Source organism: Apteryx mantelli, chromosome 9, assembly GCF_036417845.1.
Source record: "Apteryx mantelli isolate bAptMan1 chromosome 9, bAptMan1.hap1, whole genome shotgun sequence".
Lineage (NCBI taxonomy): Eukaryota > Metazoa > Chordata > Aves > Apterygiformes > Apterygidae > Apteryx > Apteryx mantelli.
Window position 1 is genome coordinate 25,728,616 of NC_089986.1, and position 20,416 is coordinate 25,749,031.

A 20,416-nucleotide genomic window follows, 5' to 3' on the forward strand; every position below is an offset into this window, starting at 1 on the left:
GGGATAGGGAGGTGTTTGACAGGTGATGCCTTTGGCACATAAGAAGTGTCTTAAGGTTGCAGAAGAGCTCTGAGCAGGGATCATTGTTGCTTTCCAAAATACTTATGTTTTAGACTCCATTGTAGTATAGTTTTTCTTGCTCTGAGTGTGACTTTTGTTTTTAAAATTGGAGCAAAATAATTTTTCCTACTTTTCTTAATAGCAGTAAGGTTGTAAAGCTTATAGTTTTCCCACTTGGAAAAAAAAAGTTTAGCCACAGTTTTAAACAATACTCTAGGAAAAACAGACCTGAATTGAAAAATAATGCACATAATCTTGAAAGAGTAATCCTTCCATCTGATCTGAAGCAGAAAATTGATTTGTTTTAAGAAAGCTATGAATCTTTCAGAATTGAAGCGTGGGTATGTACAGTGGCAATGTTCTGCTCTGTTGGTAAGTTCACACGCAAGAAAGTGGACGCAAGGCAGTCGGGTGTCTTGGGATGCAGATGCTTCCCATGTATGGGAGTAGAGTTAGAGGCTGGCTACACTTCCACCTCCACAGCAGAAGCCAAGAGATGGGAATTGATGTCTGACAAGCAGGATGGTGGCAGAATTCAGCTTCTTGTTGTTGGCATGGGTGTAGTACTACCGTTTGGGAGGACAGTGGTTTTTGGTTTTGTTGTTTTTTCCCATTATGTTGAAAAAGAACCAGAGGTCTTATAGTCCTTCACTGTACACATGGATTTGGCCAGTTAGACGCTCAATTCTGGAAGCTCATAACCACCACACCATTTGCCCAAATCCCACGATGCAGAAGCAGATTGGAGTAGAGACTAGTACTATATGTGCACTGTCATGCGCAGATTGGGATTGCCTCTCGCGCTTTTATTGAGGAAGGACTGGATTGCTCCAGCACTGTTCCTCTGAGCCAGGCTCTTCATGAGACAGCTTGTCCATGTGCTACATGGTATGAGCTCATAAGCTGATGCTTCTGCTGTGCCTGCAGATGCACTGAACACATTGAATTACTGCCCTAAAGGTTTCAACAAATGCTTGATTGAAAAGTGTTCTGGCTATGTCAGACTGCAGGTGATCAGGGCGGCCCGTGATTCCTTGTGCCATAGCGTTTCATCGCAGTTATGCAGCAAATCCTCCTCCGGGGGCCTGCGCTGGCGTAGCCAAGGCCTTGCTCCGGTCTGGGCGTCTGCCCTGCGGTGCTCTCCTCGGGGCCGGTCCGCAGCGGCCCTACCAAGCGGAGGTGTCCGCAGCGCTGACGCGGCGTGCCGCTCGGTCGCCGCCGGCTCGCCGCTTCCCTCCCCTCTTTTCTCGCTCTTAGGGTGTGTTTTGCATTAGGATGGAAGGGTGCAATGAGTTCCTTCTGGCGTTGGAGCCGCTGAGGACTTCGAGATGCTACTAATCACGGCTAATTTAATCTCGGCACGCGGGCATGTGTGGTGCTGAAAACTTTTGTTAGGTTTCTGTGGTTGCGTTAAAAGCGATACCCCCAGGCTGATATCGAAGCCGGCGAAGGTGCCGAGCGCCGCGTGCGGCAGAGCTGACCCCCCGGCGCCGCTGGGGGGGCGCGGGTTGCTCTCTGCCGGCCTCCTAGTGCTCCACGTCGGGCTCCTGAGCTGCGGGGCTTAGCGCCGCTCCCATTCGAGGGTGCCCGCCGCCTCGTTTTGGCTCGGGGCCGGCTAACCTTGAGGCCGCCGGCGTGTCCGTCGGCGGAGCTGCTTGGGTGGGGAGGCGCCGGCGTGGTGGCGTGCCGAGGTGCCTCCCGGAGGCGGTGGCAGCGCTGGGGGTGCCGGGACCCCCGCTGCCCTCCGGAGGGATCGCGGGGGCTGGCGGGCCCGGGGCTCCGGGAAAAGCGAGTGCGGCGGCCAGCCTCTGCGGGCGGGTGCGTTTCCTCTGCTTAACACACACGTGGTTTTCTTTTTGCTCTTAAATTCTGGTGCTTCACAAAACACATGATTTCTCTGTCTGCATCCTATAACAGTTCCTCTCCCGTCCTTTACGGCGCCTGCGGTTACTGCGATAGGTAGCGAATAGGCCCCGGACATCCATTGCCCCCGTGTGGCATAGGCTTCCTAACCCGGGGTGCTGGACTCGCCAAAATAGCGGCAAAGGGAAAGCAATGGGGAAAAACAGGAGGTAGGAGAACCAATAATAATCCCCCAATTTGCCAAGTTTTTAATCAACTTCTGGTTTTGTCTGCGGCTGCACGGTGGGAGCAACTTCACCTTTACGTTGTGCGTAGGCAGGCTAGAAATCAGTCTCAGCGTTAAGGTTGCAGTTAAGCAGGAGGAGGTGTGTCTGTGTGTGGTTAAGCCTAAAAATGGTGCCTTTTGGCGTTAGGTGGATACCTGCTGCCTTCACTCCTGCGGGAGCCCGGAGGCGGAAATAGCCGTGGTGCGACTTCCCGGTTGCTGTCGGTAGCTCAGGGTCTCTGAAAAGACGCAGTCGTCGTTTCTGGCCTCTGTTTCGATGGCTTGGTGCCTGCTGTTTGTCCTTTTGCTGGTTCTTCGGTGCTCTGTCCCGAGGTCAGCATTGGCGGATAATAGCATTCAGCTCTTAACGCTAGTGTAAAATAGGTTAGGAGCAGCAGGAAATGTGATGTTATCCGAATGTAGGTGGAACGGACATAAAATAAATCTGTGCCCTTGAGACAGTAACTGAATCTCACAATGCCATTCCTTATGTGTTCTCTTGTGTTTTAAAACTTTTGTGGTGGTGGTTGTTCTGGCTTTAAGAAACATTATTTATTGTTATGGTGCAGATTGGAAGGGTTCTTTTAATTATTGTGTTTCTTTTTGTTTGCTTTCTTTTAATAGACTCAGATTTACAGATCTGTCAACATAGAGCGCCAACATGTTGCACCAAGAAAATGGAAGAAAGCTACCAGGCCGCCGTTCGGAGGGAGAGGACGCAGAATATCCAGGCACTGAACTTCGAACTGAAGTACATGATTGTTGGTCATATCACGGCCTTTCAAGGTAGGAGCTTCTGAACTACTGCAGTCCCATGACGAGTGATTTATAGAAGTATCCTATGTAAACAAGGAGAAGATTATTCCCTTTGTGGGTTTTTTCTTCCATTTCTGTTACATTGCATGCTATAGTCACCAGTTTATGGTTTCACAGAATCACAGAATCGCTGAGGTTGGAAGGGACCTCTGGAGATCATCTAGTCCAACCCCCCTGCTCAAGCAGGGTCACCTAGAGCACATTGCACAGGATTGCATCCAGGCGCGTTTTGAATATCTCCAGAGAAGGAGACTCCACCACCTCTCGGGGCAACCTGTTCCAGTGCTCTGTCACCCTCACAGTGAAAAAGTTTTTCCTCATGTTCAGATGGAAGTGTCTGTGTTTCAGTTTGTGCCCGTTGCCTCACGTCCTGTCGCTCGGCACCACTGAAAAGAGTCTGGTCCCATCCTCTCGACACCCTCCCTTCAGATACTTGTACACGTTGATAAGATCTCCTCTCAGCCTTCTCTTCTCCAGGCTAAACAGGCCCAGCTCTCTCAGCCTTTCCTCATAAGAGAGATGCTCCAGTCCCCTAATCATCTTTGCTTACTTCCCTCTCTTCAGGATCTTGCTTTTAGAAAAAAGGGTGAGGGCACTTAATCTTGGCTGGTATCTTAAGCATCTGACTAAATCTAATTAAGAATAGATTTAAGCTTAGATCTTGTTCCTGGGATTATCTTGAGAAAGAGTGGCATGGATTTTTCAAGGCATTTTAAAATGTTTTTTCAAGTGCCTAGTGGTTGTTTATGCCTTTTGAACCTCTCTTGTGTTGTCAAACAAATTGCAAGTGTAAAAAGTTAAATTAAAATGCATTGGTTCGTTGATGCTGAAGAATAGGAGCTCTGACTGATATGTCTAAAATGAGAATGCAGCGCTCTCCTTGTGTTAAAATGTTTCACTAGCTATTAGGTCACAGGAAGACTGGTTCATTTTCAAGAATTATGGCTGTGCAATTTAATGCGAATGTGGGAAGGAGTCTGCACGCGGGCTGTTCTCATAACCGTTACTGTTCTCAACGCTGCCTTGCTCTAGCAGGTTGATAGAGGTCTACATGATTTCTTCACATAGATGGTTACTGGAGACTTTCTCCAGAAAGACATTTAAGCACAGGCTGTGAACTTTAAAAATGAGAGAGTTGACTGGTTAAATCAGTCACTGACTGACGAATCAAGCTTGCTGACTTCTTTGGGGCTAATGTGCTTAATTTGAACTCCGTTTTGCTATATTTAGGACCGAGTGCTCAGCACCTTCACGGAATGGGTTTTGAAAACTAGCCAGGAGCTATTAAAATATGAAGTGTTGGGGTCTAAATGATTAAACCTGTGGGTGCAAGGCAGGTTTTTTTTAACCAAATAGTAGCTCTTTTTGTCTAGTTTCATCCATTTGAGTGAAAAAATTCTGTAATATAAAAAAAAAAAAGTGATTGAGAGTAAATGGAAGAGAGCATATTGTCTAAAATTTGACAATAAGAAATGCTGGAAGTTTGAAAGATGTGTGGAAAATGCAAGACATTTACTTCTGCTTTTGGTTGTTCACCTCAGTTTCCTCCTTTGTCTACCTATGGGTAAGAAATGGCATTTTGGTTTATTTTGCAATTAATCTTGGAAAATATTTCATTATCCCACATGGTTTTAAAATTTGGTTGCAGGGCACTTTGGAGGAGCGCGGTAGTAAAAGGGTGACTGTGTTGGCATTGTTAAATGCTGGTGAGTTATTCAAGCAATCTTTCAGTATCATGATAGAATAAAGATAAGGTCAGAATAGATTAACCTACCAGCCCCTCTAGGTCAAGCCAGCAGCTTTATTGTCCATTGCTGACGAAGCCTTTTGATGAAAAGAAAGAAATAGCTGGACGTTTCACACAGTTTAAATTTACAGGCGTTTTCTGGAAGTGGGCAAACAGGTTGTTTGGTGTAACTTGCTATGCCTGGCCTTCTGTCTGCACGAGGTGGGAACACTTGAAGATGTGACTTTGCTCTCTTGCGTGGAGAGCTGCTTTTGTTCTTTGGTTTTGTCACAGGTGTCAGTGAAAAGCCTCTCTGTCTTGCGCTGTATAAACATTCTGTTGCTAAGGGTAGTCCTATGTGAGACATTTACTGAGAGGGAGGATCTTTGCACTGAATTATCTCTGTCCTTTTGGTCTATTTTGGTTTGTTGCTGTTTTGCATGATAAAGTGTGAGAGCCAAAAGATTTAATGTCTCAAAAAATTCCTTACTTTAGAGGCTCTCAGATGCCTTTCAGATTTCATGTTTCTTGCATTAATGGCAAGGAGCTCAGACTTGCTAAAAAGTTGAAATTTATTCATTTCTGGTGTTTACTGAAGTCTTCATGCACAATTTACTTGCGTGCGTATATATGTATATATTTTTTTTCTTTTGAGTACTGTTAGAGACAAAGTAGTAGTTAGCCTTGCTGCCTACAGCTGAGGAAAATAAATCTTAACTGCTTTTTGTGCACACTTACAAGACAATACCATTAATATTATACTGACTAAATCATTTTCAAGACTAGTGTGATATAGGAATTGGATTTTCAGCAGTCCAGCATTGAACATAACGGCAGGACTTGATTTTCAGTGTCAAAAGAGAGCAACATTTTTTAGAGAGCAATTTTTTGAAGTTCACCTCCTGTCATGAGTTATTAATGTTGAAATTATAAGCTTCTTTCTTTAGACAGCATTATCTTGTATTTTCTTTCATGAAAGTCAAATGACACTTGCTTCTGAGGGCCTGCTATTAAATGCTACAAGTATTAATGGGAAAGAGCTTTCTGATGTGAGCAGGGGTTACGATAAGGGTTTGGTTAGGTATTCCCTGAACACTGCCTGGGTACTGTAGTCAGCTGTTTAAGTTTTAGAGAGAAGAGATTTTTTTCTTTTTTTTTTTAATTGAAAATATTATTTAAGTAATTCTACCCACAGCTGAAATAAGACTATTTTCATAGGTGCCAGAGTTGTGCAAAATAGTTAGTCTGTAAGACTCAATTAAGTAGCCCACAGCTGTGGGCAGATGTGTTATATTTGAGCTAGTGCCTGTTTCATATGGACAGCCTTAGCACTGCGGTTCAATCCTGCTGTTTTTCCTCCTTTTGATTTTTCAATATTGGCAAACTAGCGCTAGCTCAGACGCTTCATAAATCAAACTGCTGCCTGGGTGTTTGTAGCTTGGACTCTTGTCAGGGATGCTGTGATACCTGGTGTGAGCAGGGGAAGGTACCCCTTGGCGTCAGCTGTGGGCTGTAAAGGCCCTTCCCGTTAGTCACGGGAGGGAGGGAGGGAGCAGGGATGAAGGGGCCGGCTGGATGCGGGGCAAGCATGTCATCTGAATCGCCTCCTGGAAAAATCTTATGTTGTTGCAAAATCATTGTGTTTGGTGTGTTGAAGGTGTAACCAGGCCCCGGGCGAAGGTTTCATGGGAAGCTTCTGCTTTCACTTTTACTTAATGCTTTAGTCTGGGGTATAGCCTAGAAGTCATAACCGTGGTATTAGTCACTCTACAGATGTGTCGTTAACGACTGCTCCAAATGGAGTCAGAGGCAAGGTGGAATGAGCAGATGGGACACGTAAGCATGCCAAAGCGTAATGGGAGCAGCACAACGGAGAAGGAGGTGTCTGTCGCAGTGATCCTAGTAAGTCATGACCTGACTGTTTTCAGGAGGTTCTGTTTTGGATGCGCTTTGGAGTGGGTCACTCTGTCCCGTCCAAAGATGTGCCCATCTCTCTCTGTCTTAGCTCCTGTGGCTGCAGCCTGAAGTGCCCAGCAGAACTATTTAAGCAAATGATCCAACACGATGCTTTCGTTTTGTAGTTCACTTTCTCCATTGACAACCAAAATGTTCTCCTTTGAACTTAGTGGGTTTTTTTTCTTTTTTTAGGCTTGCATGTAAACAACAGAATTGCTATAGTTTCGATATTTGAACAGATTAATTTCTTTGAGGTGATGCTATGTGTTACTTGATGCAGTTGTCCTCCTCTTGCCCTCCCCGTTCCCTCGTGCAGTCCCCGTGCTCCTTGGGGGCGCTTCCAAGCCAGGCAGCTTTCATTCATTGTTAGTGGATTAAAAGCGGCGCGGGCGAACAGGCTGAAAGCCGCCGACAGAGGATGTATCGGCAGCCTGACAGGGAAGCTTTGTTGTTGGCAGACAGCGGAGAGCAACCTGCCCTCCCCTTTCGGTGTCCTTTCAGGGAGCGCTCGCAGGTGCCCGGCAGGAGTCCCCTGAAAGCTCGGCTCTGCTCCGGCGTCTTATGCTGAGGCTAATTTGAGGTGAGGATAATCCAACCGCTGGTAGCTTACTCATTTTGCTCATGGTCTCTGCAGAGAGACGGAACAAGATATTTGAAACCTACATCACATCTTGGTCACCAAATTGGCAGGTATCAGAGATGCAGGGAAGAGATTTGAGCTTAGCTATTTCCAAAAAAAATTACTTTCTCTTTGCTGGAGTACCTTTATTTTTACAGCAGGCAATAGGAATTGTTCACTTGTGGTCTCTGAAGGCAAGGCTCTTTCATGAATAGAAACATATTGGTTATAAAGCAGTAGTTTCATTTGGTGGGTTGTTTCTCCAAAATAGCATTCACTTGGCCTTTTGGTGGGGACCAGGTGTTGCCATACCCTCCCAGCTACAGGAGGGCAGATCAGCTTCCTATCACTCTGCCCCCTCATTCCTACCTGGAGGGGTTTGGAGAAGCTGTGGTTATGGCTTGCTTTGTATTTGGTAGGGAAATGCTAACTGGTGAAGCTCCTTATTGCTATTCCTAACAGCAGGAGTTGCAGTGGTGTCGCAGTGCAGATACACATTAGGTTTTGCCCTGGTAGCATCTGGTCCAAGCAGGTAGCTGGGAAGAAGGAAATGAGAATGTGGAGAGAGCATAGACGTAGCAAGGATGCGACTCGGACTCCTGGTTCTCAGTTAAATGCCTGAAAGTTAATGTCCAGTCGCTTCAAAAAGTCTTCAAGCATGAAGTTCCCAATCAAGCATCCCTCCTGGCGAATGGGAAGGGTCCAGTGGCTTTTGTGGGTCATCGTGTGATGGATACCACTACTGATATCTGTTCCAGCTGACCTGAACGTTCCCAGAAATAAATAATATAGCACAGTGGCGCTCCGAGCCATAGCGAGTCAAACACATTCTACATTTTAATGTGCTGAGTTGCAGTGCTGCTGGCATTTATTTTTATTGAATTTAGAAATATCAGCTTGAAATAGGGGCGGCTGGTTAACAATGTTGATGTGCAGTGAGATTACAAAACAAAACAGGCTTGGCTGGAGAAAGGCACTTTGGTTTGGAGTTAATTACTGTATGAAGTGTAGTCACAGTGCTGGGAATGGATGCAGTCCAAAATCAATGAGCTATTTAAAAAAAAAAAGGAAAAAAAAACCAACTATCATCAACCAAAACCCTGCCTGTGGTTTCTATTATTTACTGCTGGATTATAGAAAAGTAGAGTGCTGTTTTTTAAATAGTTTTTTTGTAATCCCATAATACTTGGTCTTTTATTCAGACAAATTGTTACCCACCCCTTTCCACTTGTATAACTCTACTAAGTAGAGTTTTGTACTCTGCTGACCTCTGAGCTGACAGTTGGCCAGGATGTATAATTTTGTTTTGGCTCATTACAGAAACGGCTCCCTACAGAGAGACAGGAGAGAGGCTCATTAGAGTGTTAGTGTCCATCTCCTAGATGCTGTTCATTCCCATTCCAATGGACCAAATGATGTGCATTTTCTAGCTGGAATGGAAACCTGTTTTGTGTATCCAGCCTAAGGAAGGCTCGAATATTCCTTTTTAGCTGTCGCCTCTCATGTATGAACTTGCATGCGCATAGACTACTGCTGTCTTCTGTGTGGGGCTCGGGATGGGAGAACACTGTATCTTCATCCATGTGGCAAAAGGCTTCAGCGTCTTTTGTCTGCTCTTGCTTTCTCTTGAAATGTAAAGATGGCTTTTTTTATGGTGCTTTTTGCCTGTAGATCATAAAGCACTTTTGGAAAGGACCTCAGTGTGGATGTATCAGTTTTAGAGATGGGTAAACTGAGGCACAGGGAAGGGAAGATGCCTTTCCTAAGGGGACACAGCAGAGCCAATGGTGCAGCTCAGATCATCTGAGCACAGTTGGACCTCTTTGCCCTGTGTCACTGTTTCAGAGCAGGGCAGCATGAAGAAAGAGCATTCTTCATTAACTCATTGGTGATATTATTTCTTTTTTTGTTCGCTGTCTGAAAGTTCATAAATCCAGTTTGCTTAGCACACTGTCAATTCATAGGAAGAGAATTCCCAAAGTTTGCAATCCATTGTAAAGCAGTTGGTGGTGAGTGGAGGCAACAGAGGGTGAAGAGCTGTAGGGTGGGAGAGCCAAAGTCTGTTAGGAATAAATCATCTGTGTAACCAGGTACCGCATGTACAATTGTGTTGAAGCATCACCTGTGTGGGAAACAGTCCTACCACCCTGTCTTGGTCCTCTACTGGTGCCATCTCAGTGGATGAAATATCCACAACTGCTAGGTGTTTCCCCGTGGTGCCCACAGGCACTGTGAGACTGCAGGGCTGTCTGACACAGTCCTGTTCAGTGGCCAGTGAACGAACAGGGAAATATGTCAGAAATACGAAGAGTGGAGAGGAAACCCTTCCCTTCTTTTACCCTCCTGTTCCTTGGCAAATGGTAATTTAAGAACTTTGAGTCTAGACTGGGAAGCACTCATCACTAGAATATATCTATTTTTGGGCACACATTCCTTTAATTCATCTCTTTAATGAATGTATCTTTTTGCCTGCACAGAAAAATTGGCAATGTTGATCATCTGCTAACCACAATTTGGTTGTGCATCAGGTAGAAAATATTTCCTTTTGCTTGCTTCACGTATGCTGCCTAGTAATTCCATTGCGTCATTTGAGTCTTAAGTTTTATTTTTTAAAAAGTTTTATTTTTAAAAAGTATGATTGTTCCCAGTTGAATTCATTTGTTTCCATCCCAGATGAATTAATTATTCATCTTCTCCATGCCAATCCTGGTTTTGGAGTCCAGGCATTGCTAAGAGCTCAGCCATTGCATATGGGGTGGGGGAAGAGGGTGCTAAATTCTTTCTTGTGAGTGTCCTTTTCTAATCAAAAATATCAACTTATTTGCAATGTGCAATATTCCCTAATGCTCTCACATTTTATCTTCTGAACATGCAAAATTTAAAAGAAAATCTTTGAGATGTGCCTGGGACTGTGAGTAAATATTAGCATTACATTGTGAATGGTGATTATTGAATTTGCTATGCAGCTTGTGTGCGTTTGACCTCTAAATGTTTCAAATGGTATGCAGCATTCTGTCTTGGCTGAAAGATTGCCTGTGGTCCTTTGCAATTAATACCTTTTCAGAAGTCGTGTGTACACTTCAGCTGAGGTTCTAGATTCAGACTGACATTACTGGCCACTTTTGGAGATAGGACAGGGCTATAGCAGTCTTTGGTCTCACTTAGCATAGGCCCTTTTTACTAATTATGTTCTTATTATAAATGAGACCTATAGTCTCCTTAATCAGACATGTAGTAGCAAAGGCATGTCATTTTGTCCAAATATATTTGTCGGCAAAAGTTCAGCACAACTAAACAGTTTCTTGTTCGTGGTTATGTTATTTCTTTGTCTTTCTCCTCCAGACTGAGCCCCCCCCCCCATCTGCCTGTAACTTGCCCTTTGCGGCAGGACCATCTTCTTCAATTCTGATCCTTCTCTTTGGATGCGACGAGAATGTTAGGATAAATCTGCAAGATTTTTCCTGCAGAACATCTCTAAAATGCTAGTTTTCTTCTCGTTGTCCATGCAACTAATCTCATGAACACTCCTAACATTTATATATAAATTGTGGCATCATCCTTAAGCAGCAGAATACGACACTGCGAGTGCCCATTCAGCACCCTGCCAAAAAGATCGCTTTCCCAGTGAGCCCCCGACCGCAGCCTCCGTCTCGTTGATACTGCTGCCCTACAGCATCTAAAATGCGCCTTTCATCTTGTGTTTCCCAGTGTAGTCCACGCTGCTGTAGTTGCATTTAGTTCGTGAAATGTCAGTTACCGGCACTGGCCAGTGATGGGAGCCTTTTCATCCCTTTCCTATCAAAATTCAAATGGGCGCCTCTCCGTTTTTTCATGCGCTGTCTTTCACGCTTGAGGAGCGTGCGCTATAAAGATCCACAGCGACTTCGTTGTCTTCCTTTAAATCCCCTCCTTGAAACTCTCCTTAATGTCAGGATATACAAAATGCTTGCGAAAGGGCAAGCCGAGGTACGCAGAGTCCGCTGCCGTGATGTCGGCCGGTTTGGTGCTGTCGTTCCCCCTTCGTCCGTCCTCCCCCACGTGCTCGTATCCATCACTGTAGTTTGCCTTTACTTTATTGGCAGCTCTGAGACGGGCAGCATCTTTTATCCGAGATCCCTGTGGTGCCTGGGTTCCTGGTGATTCATTAATATCCTGAAGTGCTCTAGTAATGCAAATAACTGTTGACTTTGTTTTTTCTGTACGTTTCTGATCGCATCAGTGTATCCTACCCTCCCCCTCCCCCCCCCCCCCCCAAAAAAAAAAATTTGGTCAACTTTTTAGGTACGTGAAGAGATTAGCCTTTAAAAGAATACAAGAAAAATCAAAGGGAGGAGCAATGGAGGAAGAAGTTTTTTCATCAGAAAATTCTGATGACTTTCAGATGTTTTCAAAATAGCAAGTTCAAGTGCAAAATTGAATGAAAACCTAGCAGGAATGCTTAATCCTCACTGTGCATTGTAAATCAGTATTTTGCAAACCAGATCTGGTAACAAAGATCATGTCCAGAGAAGTCTTTGTAGCGTAACTAAAACTAGTGGCTGTATTGCAAATGATGGATTTTCTCTTAAACATAGGCAGGACCTTGATATCAAGTCCTTACAGTTTATTAGGCTGAAATGACCTTACCTGAATGGGCAAAGCACAGGGATGCTGTGGAGTCGCTAGCGTTGCAGGCAGTGCTCGGCTGTGGGAATCCCAGAGTGTTGCATGCAGCTTTGCTTTCTGAAATAGCGCACGGCTATTTTTTAGGAATGCGATATGCAGAACTGTGCCAGGGGATAACGGATATATAATATTAGTCCTGCCAGAATCTGATCGATTGGTAATCATTATATGCTTGTGAACATCAAATTTTGTGGCTGGTTACTACAGATGTATTGCTTTGACTATTAAACAAAAGCATTTTGTTGTTTAGATAGTCGTTACTTTTTAGAAGTGATTAAATACACATTTCATAGCATTGTCTGAGCCAAAGCCTTGAGAGGATGTTGTAATTCCATGTCAAGTGGTGAGAGAAATCTACATTAAATACATTTTAAAGGAAACAAGAAATCATCTAGGTAAGATATCATCTATTTAGCCTTTGCTGTCACCACGTAAACTTGCTTCCTGAGCGTGCCTGGCTTTGGCTGTCATCTGATACTTGGAACATAAGCGATTTGGGGCAGCGACAGTCTCTTCATTTTCTATTTATAACAGCTCTGTGTGCAATGTGGGTAGGGGAAATTGCTGCTAGGACAAGAAACCTAATGAACACATACATCCTGTGTGTGTTCGTTTTATATCTGTGTCCGTATTTCACCCACCTGTTGTCGGAGTTATCTTTTTCTTCCTCTGTGTTCTTACTTTCTAGAGTATAGAAGTATGGTGGAAGGGTAAGCGACAGATTAGTCCAGGTAGAAAGAAGGCAGGAGGGTAGCTGAAGAGCAAGTGGTCGCTCCAAAACAGGAGATGAAGGGAAATCTGCAAAAAGCAGAGTGAGCGAACGAGCCGGAGGGTTGACTGCGTGGGGAGCCTTGCCACGGTGGCCGTAGCGGGGCCGGCGCTGTCGTGCCAGCGTTCTGGAAATGCGTTTGCTGTAGGCGTTGTGCTGGAGTTGGACGCTCTGTTCTCCTCCCCGTGGCCGACCCTTCGCAGTGGCCTGTCTGCTCTGGACTGGAAGGTGGGTGGGTTCCCCTGCCCCCCGTGTGGGGCAGCATCCCGGTGACCTGCCGCTGCGGAGGCCGGTACTTGGGGTTGCGCGGTCCTCGGCGCTGCCTGCTGCGCGTTCCCGCTCGCCCCGTCAGTCCGATCCCTCGCGAAGGAAGTGGGTGAAGGTCCGAGAGCACGCAAGGACAGATGTCTTCTCACAAGGAGATATTTTGGAACGGGAGCGTAAGCTTATGCACATGGCTCCTGTCAAAACTTAGTCTGAATACACAAAATTAACATTGAACATCCTTCAGTACACAGAGGATTTTATTTTAACAATAATTCAGCTTTTAGTTACACGTCCCTTACTCCTGAAGAAGAAAAAACTGATTGGTAAGCTTTTTTTTGCTGTTTTATTAGTCTTTTTCTTATGAAATTGAAAACAAAAAGCATTCTTTTAGGCTGTTTCTAGTTGCAAAATTTAAGATCTTTGAAGAAGAACATAGATATTGTAGCATGTTGAAACTGTTGGGCAGTTCAGTAAAAATGGAACAAAAATGTTGGAGATAATGAACTAAATGCAAAAGGACTGATTTACAGGAACTCCTCTCTTCGTTCTCACTGTCACGTTTTCAGACTTCAAAAAGAAAATGAGCGCGCGAGCGAGGCTGGCAAGGTTAAGAGAGCAGACATCTGAGAGCAAGTATATTCAGGAGAAAACAATCGAATCGAACTTCAGCTCCGTGCCCCAGTAATGACCGTGCTGCATTTCAGCTTGCAGTGCACTTTCTCCTGCCAACTGTAGGCTCTATATAGGATTTTATTCAGGGGGAAAAAAAGTAAAATAAAACCAATTTTTTTTTTTCAGATTAACTGGCGTTAGGACGTACGTTTTCATTATTTTCTGGCCTTATTTTAAGAGGCAATATACAATAGGAGCTATTTTAGGAGGTATTTGCAATATAGCCACTAGTTTTAGTTATCCTACAAAGACTTCTCTGGACATGATCTTTGTTACCAGATCTGGTTCGCAAGGCAGTGATTTACAGTCCACAGCTAGGATTAATTATCTTAGATTCTTTTCTTTTTGTTTTGGGGGAAAGAAAAGTTCATTCACCATTTCTGTTAGATACAGATACATTTTGTTTGTTATTTATTTGTAGAGCAGTGTGTATATATGCCTTTCTAATAATGCTGCATAATATAATGCATTATTGCATTATGCATATTATTGCATATTATTAGGCACATACATTTGTAAAAAGAGGATATAATATTGTTTTTTCCTTCCAGTTATCAACAGAAAAATGACTTATTGCTCTTGTCACACATGGTATTTTATTTATGGGCTAGGACCTCACTGCACTGTGTACAAAGCTTAAGAAACAGTGCCAGTCCCAAGAAGATTAGTGTTACTGTGCCGCAGGAGCCAGCCGAGGAGTGCAGACAGATGGAGAGTGTGCCAAGGCAATAGGATCATGCTTCTCGGCATAACAGCGCTCTGAGCGTTCACGAGGAAATTTGTAATGCTGGAATTTTTAGATCGGGTTTCAGGGTTTCTGTGCTTCGTCTTAGCTCCAAATTTACTTGTCAAAATTTTGTGACTCTGGGAAGCCATGGCTTCCCAGTTTGCTCACAGGTTGAGGGCAGTGTGCTTGAGGGTCAGGTTTGAAGATGCTTTAGTTTAGAAAGAGGTGTACTTGATTTTAGGTGAATTTGTACCTGTGAGCTTTTACCTTCAGATAAAACTTTTTTATAAAACCTTTTTTTAGACTTGTAACAAGTTTTGGAAGTAAGGATAGGAAAGCTGCTCTTGTACTTGTTCTGTAACTGTGTACTTGCACGTTTTAGTCGCTCATGTCATGAAATGGGAAATGTGTCCTTCAGTCATCCTTTCCTCTGCCTGTTGCTTCCCTTTCCCCCCTTGCCTGTAATGCTGTTCCCGGAGATGCTTAGCTTGAGGAGGAGATGAGGGGAGAAGGTGTGTGCAGAGCAGGGGGTGCCCGGCTGAATGCTGGCCCTGGGCTCTTCAGTGGCTGTGCCACCAACTTAGGGCCGCTAATTTGCAATTGGAGAGTTCACATCAGGATGGCTGAGCCACCTCCGTCTGCCTTCTCCCCTCCTCCTCGTGGCGTGAATGTCAAAGCTGTTTTGAAGCAGCTCTTGGACTGGTCATTTGCAGCCCAGTGTGGTGAGATGAACTAAAATGTATAAAGATACTGAGATAAAAAAATGCGAAGGTAGTTTGGTGTGCTGTAACTGCGTAGAGATATCTGCTCAAATCTGTATGTGAACATGATTCTCACTAAAAGTTACCCTTCCATCAGACCTTCAGTCACGATGGCTGTTTCTCATCTGTATACAAAAATACCCACTAAGTGAATGTGCAATACATCTGATGTGAAGTTAGCATGGACGCCTTGTCCTGTGCCTTCCTTATGGACATCTGTTTGGATTGCATTTCTACATTTCTAGCCATGCAGCTGGAGTGAAAATACTCTGGAAGTGTAGCTATTGCTTTATACTTCTCATTTGTTGTTTCAGTTGGGAATTGGGGTTTACTTAGTGAAATATTGGATCCATAATTATCACCATCTTTACAGAAAGCTTCAGACATTTACTTTAAGATCAGATGTTTTAGATTTTGGAAGGCTTGTGTGCTTATAAATATCATCCCCTGCATACTTCCTATTAATTGTATTGGCAAAATGATTAGTTAGTGCCACCGGCTAGCTGCTTCCCCTTGACCCTGTAATTGTCCCGAGAGCTTTGCATGGAGCTCTTGCTTTTGGGGTAAATCAGAATACCATTGCTGATCTAGAAGGCCCTGCTGATTTTCTTTGGAGTAGCCTTATCTCCATCCTGTCAGCCCTGTTCCTGTGGACCAGAGGGGCCTTGCTGCCTGCTTTTCCACTGGAATTTATTGTGTAAAATGGAGCAGCGGGTTAATACTGTGGCTGCTCATTAGCATTTCACGTTCATCTTAATAGTCAAATGTAGGTGTTTCAGTAGGCACATTGTAAATGTGCATTAAACACAAGATGTTTTTAACACTTGCTTATAATCCCCTCTTCTGTAATTAACACTCTTCTGCCAGACTCTGTTGAAACGAAGTTGCATAGCTGTGTCATGGGAGAGCAGGGCTGAAGGGGAACTGGAGCCTGGCTGAATAAGGCTGACCTGCAGTTTTGGTTAAGGGTAAGGCATGAATTTGAAGTGAAATAAACCAATTAAGTCCTTAGTGTGTGTGTTTATATTCCAGGATAAGAATGCCTTATTTTGAATCAATAGCAAGTGATTTAGTTGTGAATGGAGCATTATTGCAGGAATAGTTGCTTTTGTATTACACCGCTGCAGTATGCATTTTACATGGTTTTCAAAAAACAGTGTTGATGCAGGAGGTGTGGGAATTTTTTTTTTGACAGAGATGAATTAATGCCTGCCTTGATAGTTACCAGAGATTTGGGATGTCCACAGGCTAAGAGATGATATGAAAAAAGGGCCTGGAAATAAGGAATTGATGGGTCATGTCTTCCTGACATCCCCCCCAAATCTACCCCTCAATCTTACTGTGGACCTAGTCACAGCTGTCAAAGGTTGGAGTGGGTCAGATTTTAGAGGATCCCACAGCTGTGCGATGCTGAGACTATCTGCTCTGTCAGATGTGCCCTGCTAAGATCAGGATCCATGCAGATGTTCATCTTTGGAATGGATGCAGTGATGCAAATCTTAGTGGATTCCTATAGTAAAGAAAAGCTTTACTACATAGTTCCTCTTGTATTTTTGCCATGACTCTTCTGCAGTTGTGTAACTTTTCTGATTTGTGCTGAAAATCTCTTGGGAGAGCTTCCCTTAAGTTGTATGAGATTGCTATGGGAAGAGGGACATTTGCAGCAGATGTAATAATTTCTTTATCCTTTCTAGTAATGCCTTTGCTAGGTTTCATGGCATTCACTGTGAACAGAAGGCTGTGAGCAGTAATAGAGGCTTCCTATAAAAATAAGTAGTATATATCTGCTATCAGGATTTTAGAGGCATACATACAAAATCATGTTGGTGTGAGATATCCCTTTTTTTTCCCTCTAGGGGCTTTCTGAGGGGGCCTCTCCCTGGTTTCTCTTCCTAGGATCTGCTTTTCCCAGAGGGTGCAGGTGCTTCTTAGTGCCCCAGAGTCCCCCTGCCCCTGAGCCAGCTGCTCCCAAACCACTTCAAGTGCCTTTGCTCTTGGTGGCCGGGCTTGGCTCAGCCTAGCCCGGCTGCAGAGTTCAGTCTCGCCCTGCATCCAGCAAGCAGGTGTCCTACAGTCAGGTGGGTGGTAATTGTGGGTGAATAAAGAGCACTCCAAGAGATACAGCTGACCAGCAGACCAAATCCAGGCATCCAAGCTAGGACTTCCTTTGTACATGCATTTAATCAGTTCCTTACGCATTATATCTTGCTTTCTTCTTTTAGTAGTTTTGGCCCAGGTCATTGTGTGAAAGTCATGGCAGAAAATATGGTTTAACATCTCTGGAAAATCTTCTGCCTCCTTCTGCTGACATGGAATCCTCTAAGGAAAAGTTCTGGCATGTGGGGAAATAGCTGCCTTTTTTCTGTGCTGACTAAATAGAAAGTTACAAACTGGGTTGTCTTCTGTGCCTGGCTACCAGGGAATGATCCAAATGCTTCTAAACAGTTGATTTTTATTTGTGTAACAAGATGAGTGGAGAAGATCTTATGTCCATTAGCTAGGAGGGAAAAATTGGAGAAATCTTTGTGCCATCAGGAAATACTAGCTGCCTTCCTGAAAGTGCAGATTATTTCCTAATAACAAGAGTACTATGCTTGTGTCACCTGGTCAGCTTGGGGAGCTTCACTGGTTTCCGCCGTACCACGTCCACTAAGGCCTCTGCAGGAGCTAAGCCATTCAAACACAAGCTTTTGATTCAGCCAGTCACTCGGGTACGCGCTTAATGTTAAATGTGTCACTTCAGTGTGAGTTTCTTCATGGGGAATAAACCTCTGCCTTTTTTGTTTAACTATGAATAGTCCTTAATACTGGATGTGATGCAGACGGTGTTTCTATTTTATTTACAGGTGGTAGTAATGAGACTTTTAATAGGGGGAAGAAAAAAAGTGTAGGTCTCCCACTGAAATATACTCTTAAAATCTTTAAAAACTGAGGCACAACTTTTCCTGAGTGATGCACAGGGTGGAAGAGACTGTTCTGATTCAGCAGAACACCCTCTCACCTCCTGGAGCACACCAAACCCGGTCTTAGCACATTCCTTCTAGAAGAAAAAAGCCATATTGTATGCTCTTGTAAACATCAAATATAAAACACTAACATTGCAGGCAAAACAATAGCCCACAAAACTGGGAGTAGTTGCAAGCATACACCTATCAAAAACACATTTGAAGAATGTTTTTCATTTTAATTCTTTAAACCTCATGCTTCAAAAATTAATTTCTTCAGCTGTAGTCATCTGCAAAACAATGGTTAGAAAATATAAATATCTCTAAATTTATTTCCAACAAAAGTGAGTTTTGGGGGCAATAGCAAATGAATGTGAAATTAAAGAAACAATAAATTCCCTCCAGGAGGGAGAATCCTTTTAGCCCAGATTGCTTTGCTATTGATTTTTTTTTTTTCCTCTCAGTTGTGAGCAGATCAATTCATTACTCCTTTAAAAATTTATCGGTCTCCAATAAAGACAAAATACATCCTTTGGTAAGCATCAGTGCAATTCAAAAACTTAGAGAATAACTTCCCTGCTTTCTAAACTGGCTTAAGTTTAACTGATGCAATGTTTTTGTGTGGATGGCCCATTGTACTTAATGTATATGTTAAGACTGGAAAAAACCCTGTGTTTTTTGGCCCTGTAAGGAGTGCAGTGCCTCCAAAAGCGAGGCCCCGGCTGCTGGGGAAGCGCTGAAGGCTCTTTCGGTGCCGGCTTGACCCTGCTGTTGGTGCAGTGGGTGTGTGTGGATGCGGGGTCACTGAAACGTGCCTTTGGGGTGGATTCTCTCTGCCCTGCCCGCGTTCCCAGCCCCGGAGTGCATCCAGGTCTGCTGCAGAGAGATCTCCAGCTCTGCCACCACTACCTGGTTCCTCTGCTATCTGCAGCGATGACTCCTGTTTCGCTGGAAGCGGAAACCGACCCTAGAACAATAACTGTGCGAACTCCCAAGGTATTTTACCGCAAGAAATTGCAGCTCAGCTTTGGTTTGTTGTCCAGTTCTGCCAGTGTACAAAAGCTGATCAAAGGCTTTAAATATGCACATCTGTTCTTCCTGTTAATGGAAATATTTCTTACAATGGACCTATCACAGGCAACCTGACAGGCATGTCCCACATTGATCCTGCTTTTTATTTAGCTGTAAATTATTGTTTATACTTGCTGGAGCAAAGGGGAGACCAGAGGCAGAAAGCCACCAGAGCAGAAAACAACTTCATAAAGTGATAATTTAGTCTTTACATTATGGTGAAACAATTATTCCAGTACTGTTTGGAATAATGAAAGAATTCATCTGTACACTGGAAGTAAAACAAACTTCAATGATTCAGAGGTGTTTGCTTGAGAAGTTCCTACTGTAGCTCTTGCCATCTTGGAGTTTCCATGAGGATTCATAATGAATCCATATAAAATGATAGTTTCCACCCATGGAGACTCCACCTCTGAGTATGAAGGCACTGAATCATGAAAGCAGGTGGATATGCTACCAGTGCAGGACAGAGTTGCTCTTGCCAAGATGAGTATACTTCCTTACCTGAAATCAAAGGAATAACAAATGAGAATGTTCCACTCTGGTTTAAAACTGTTTATATAGTCCTTGCAAAACTGCATAAAGCATTCACCTTGGCTTTGGTCCAAAGACAGTTAAAATCCTTGGTAATCTTTCCACTAATTTAATTCAGCTTGGACCCCGACTCCAAGGAGAGGATGAAGCAAATGTTCTCCAGAAATTGCAGTGCTGAAGAACAGGGGAGGCGTCTGCTTCCAAAGTGAAGATGGTGATACTGGGATGTGCCGTGGGCTATGCTGCTGGATGGCAAATGAGGGAATCGCAGTTGGTGTGAGATAGCTCAGCCTCGTTACTGAGAAACCTCTTCCTGGCACCCTGCAATACTGCCCCCAGAATGGATTCCTGTGGGAAAGACCGCTCATCCCCTTACCCTGGGGGCCTGTGGGAGGTCAGAAAGTAACAAGAGAGCATACAAAATATTATAAATTTTAATTATGAATTTATATAGACATGCACACTGGCTCACTCACGTATAGGCACATTTTTTCATTTGGGTTTAATAATACAATTTATGGAGACTGAGTTCAGCAAAGGAACTAAATATGCGAAGAACTAAAATCCAGTGTAGTCAATTTTCATTCAAAACCAAAAATTGTTATGACACTTCTATGTTTTAGCTAGATGCTACACACAGCAGCTAAAATACCCCCCCACACACCTCTGCCAACCTCAGCTAATTCTAAGTGATCAGACC

General features: G+C 43.9%; 1 protein-coding gene and 1 long non-coding RNA gene across 2 annotated transcripts in view; both read left to right on the plus strand.

Annotated features, from left to right (window-relative positions):
• LOC106496177 (glypican-5-like) overlaps window positions 1-20,416 on the plus strand; it is a 408,273-nt gene that overhangs the window by 18,556 nt on the left and 369,301 nt on the right. The window contains exon 2 of the mRNA XM_067301964.1: window positions 2,813-2,974. Within this exon, the coding sequence (XP_067158065.1) occupies window positions 2,813-2,974 (162 nt within the window). The remainder of the gene's footprint in view (window positions 1-2,812; window positions 2,975-20,416) is intronic.
• LOC106496178 (uncharacterized) overlaps window positions 3,554-20,416 on the plus strand; it is a 37,014-nt gene continuing 20,151 nt past the window's right edge. Inside the window, exon 1 of the long non-coding RNA XR_001294549.2 lies at window positions 3,554-3,590. This is a non-coding gene — a long non-coding RNA (uncharacterized lncRNA). The remainder of the gene's footprint in view (window positions 3,591-20,416) is intronic.